This window comes from Cynara cardunculus (genome assembly GCF_001531365.2).
Source record: "Cynara cardunculus var. scolymus isolate 2C chromosome LG 9, CcrdV1, whole genome shotgun sequence".
Taxonomy (NCBI): Eukaryota; Viridiplantae; Streptophyta; class Magnoliopsida; order Asterales; family Asteraceae; genus Cynara; species Cynara cardunculus.
The window spans coordinates 17,080,891-17,084,487 of record NC_037536.1 but is presented as its reverse complement, the minus strand read 5'-3'; the positions used below and the strand labels follow the sequence as shown (position 1 = coordinate 17,084,487).

The 3,597-nt window shown below is 36.8% G+C and overlaps 1 protein-coding gene and 1 non-coding gene across 2 annotated transcripts in view; both read left to right on the top strand.

Moving 5' to 3' along the window:
* The window catches only part of LOC112517864 (ubiquitin carboxyl-terminal hydrolase 2-like), a 2,906-nt gene extending 410 nt beyond the window's left edge, over positions 1-2,496 (top strand). Inside the window, exon 2 of the mRNA XM_025125235.1 lies at positions 1,732-2,496. Coding sequence (XP_024981003.1) covers positions 1,732-2,496 — 765 coding nt within the window. The remainder of the gene's footprint in view (positions 1-1,731) is intronic.
* Positions 2,497-3,331: 835 nt separating this feature from the next.
* On the top strand, positions 3,332-3,411 carry TRNAL-UAG. The gene has a single exon. It is a non-coding gene; the product is annotated as a tRNA-Leu (tRNA).
* The last annotated feature ends 186 nt before the right edge of the window (positions 3,412-3,597 follow it).

Sequence of the window (3,597 nt, the reverse complement as noted above, 5' to 3'; positions counted from 1 at the left end):
ATTTAAAATTAGATGTTTATCATGTATTTGATTGTATTTATCTGCAGTTAGTTACACGAATTCAGATATGGGATGAAATCGGATAGGGATGAAATCTGGTTTAAGAGTTTTAAGAGTTTTTAAGAGTTTTTAAGAGTTTTTAAGAGTTTTAAGAGTTTTTTAGAGTTTTAGTCAAATGTTTTATAATATAGTATAGATTAAGAGGCATGTGAGACCCACCAAAAATAATTTTTAATATTATTTTATGTACTTTTTAAGCGGATCGCCCCCCATGTGCATAGATCACCCCCGAGGGCGATTCATGCGTATATTTTTGCAATTTTGCTAAAAATTGGTTATTCCGTTAATATATCGGGAATATTTTGGTCATTTTGGTGATTTTCCTTTATAATTTGAATATTTTGTGTACCTGTGAAAAAAGATAAGTAAAACAATACCTTACGACAATAATAATTCTCACAATTATTACAATATATAGGTTTCTCATTTGATTATTCCCGTTATCAGGTATCATAGTTATATATTTTTGTATTGTTGAATGATTGTTGTAGTAAATATCATATTTATATATTTATATGAAACATCTTTGTTAATATATATGTTTCATTAAATATACACAACAAAAAAGGACATGTTTCTTTGCTTTGATTAGGGTTTTTAAAAACGACAAATGGATTTTTGATCGTCTAATTCTCGCCGCTGATGAAAATAGGGCATCTTTCATAAACTAGGTGTACGTATTTTTACATGTATTGTGAAACCCGATATGATTAAATACGTGGGTCAATGGATTATTTGACCTAAAAATAAACAAGTCGATTTTGGGAAGTTTGTATCATATAAAAGTTGTTTGACGATTCACATTTCGATCTCATATTTTATTCCGTCGTTTTCTTATGTTTTGGTTTATACTATAAAATCCGTTCCACTAAGTCATAGCTCACCCGTGTTTTGTGTTATGACACTGCAGGTATAGGTGATGAGACTAGGGGCGGGTCAGGGAAGTGATGATCCGTTGATACAACCGAAGACATCGATCCTTTATTTTGTAAATCTTTTGTTATTGTAAATTTAAAGTTTATAACCATTGGTTGTCCAAATTCTTTTTGACGGGTTAATAAGCTTATGTCTGGTTTGTTTTAGTTGCTCAATGTCTGACCCATTATTGATTTGTTTTTATATTTTATATTATGATTCTATACCCCCAGGTCAAAATGTAACACCGTCGACTGTCCTTGGCCACGCGGAACAGGGGGTGTTTATATGTACCAAAAAATAAAATAAAAACATAGAATATGTATCAAATTTTAAAAAGGATAACAAGTAACGAACAACTTATACAACGAATGCAAGTAAAAGGCGTGCAGGTATTGTTTTACGTGGATGATATTCTTCTATGTTCTACTCCCTTTGTTTGACAGTGAGGATCCTTATTTGTCCGATAAGCGTTTATAAGCAAGAGTCATCATCCTTACTTATGTCATCGTGCATTCCCGGCCATCAAAAGGGATTGTTGTAAGAGTCTATCACCCGGTAAGCGCTTACTAGGTAAGAGTCACCACCTTCACTTACTGAGCAAGTCTTTCAATCCTTGCCTTGCTTTGCCTCTTACCGGGTAAGATCTCAGTCCTTGCTATGCTCAGTCGGTAAGGTAAGTGACCTGATAAGTGTTTGGTAGACGTCCCCTTAATTAGGACCTGGATTTACGTTACTTCTAACGATTCTATTCAGGTTATTAACAATGCATTTACTACTCAAGCGATTCTCTCCATTCTTATGAACTGTGCGGAAGTCGATATCGGGTCTGAGTTATCAGCACTGAAAGAATTCACCAAAAATTTCCCTCCCGAGCTTAAAGGGCTCGCGATTAACAACAGTGAAGCCATCCGAACCGCCCACAATAGTTTCGCAAGGCCCGAGCCTTTTGTTCCCGAAGAACAGAAATCCGCCGGAAAATACGACGACGTCTATCATTTCATAAGCTACATACCCGTAGACGGTGTGCTTTACGAGCTTGACGGCTTGAAAGAGGGACCCATTAGCCTGGGCCAATGTTCAGGTGGTCAAGGTGATCTGGACTGGCTCAAGTTGGTGCAGCCTGTGATTCAAGAAAGAATTGAAAGGTATTCACAGAACGAGATACGGTTCAACCTCATGGCCATAATCAAGAACCGGAAAGAGATGTATACGGCTGAGCTCAAAGAACTGCAGCGGAGGAGAGAGCGGCTGCTTCAGCAGCTGTCGACGTTGCAGACGGATGGCGGCAACGTGGAGGCACTGAACAAGTCGCTTTTGGAAGTGAATGCTKGGATCGAGGGGGCGACTGAGAAGATTCTGGTGGAGGAAGAGAAGTTCAAGAAGTGGAGAACGGAAAATATCCGAAGGAAACACAATTACATACCGTTTTTGTTCAATTTCTTGAAGATTTTGGCGGAGAAGAAGCAGTTGAGACCGCTGATCGAAAAGGCGAAGCAGAAAACGAGCAACCCGAGGTAAGTTTCTCGGTTTTCGATATGAATTGTGTTCATGATGTTGGTATTTTGAAAAGGATGTTGTAATTTAGGCAAAACATGTGTTTGGATTGTCATATGGAGGTTGATAATGTTGAATTATATGCTAGTAACTTTTTGATGATTCATTTGTTCGGGAAAAAATTGATTTACCGACAACCCAATCGATTCTGTACGGTTTTCGTCTCCAAGGATACCAATGTGAAGCGACATTTGTTGGCTCACTTGGCGGCCAAGGCTAGCAGGGGCCTCAGGATCGAACCTCGTGACCTGTCTTGTATTTGGGCAAAGTCATCCCGTCTTTTTACCGTATGTTTCTTTCTGTTTACGTGATTATCTGGTGCGGGTTCGTGTGTTGGGATGGGATCGAACGGGTGCCGGTCCTAGGTAGGGTGCAGCAGGTCCAGGCTTTTTGGGCCTGGGCTAGGCAGGCTTTGATTGCGAATATAGGCCCATGAGTCTGAACGCTATGGTTCCCGGTTTATACCAGCATTTCCTTTCGATCTACTAGGGCATACCCCACAATCAATACAGATAACGTTAATACAAATTGTACATGTTCGAAACATATAAATTGTTTCAAAAACTTTATTATGATTAAACTCAAATACTTGATCTACAGTATTTTTGTAGTAAACCGTAGAAATATCAAATTCAAATATATGATTTCCGTTCAACAATTTTTGGTTTTCTGAAAATGTAATCGTAATTAAGTCGATTTATGGTTTTTCTATTTATAAATAAAATGTTTAATTTTATTTTTAATGATTATTTAATTAGTAAGTAATTAAAAGTAGGTAATTACGATTAATTAACATGAAGACAGTTTGGCCGAGTGGTCTAAGGCGCCAGATTTAGGCTCTGGTCCGAAAGGGCGTGGGTTCAAATCCCACAGCTGTCATTATTTTTCCAACAAAATTAAACCATTTTTTTGTGAAGAGTTCAATATTAATTAAGGGAAGTGTTAATGACACTTTTTAATAGGGGTGTAAAATACTTTGAAATTTGAACCATAATTAAAAAACATAAAATATCAAAATCAATTATATAATATAATATATTTTATTATTATTACTTTATATATTAA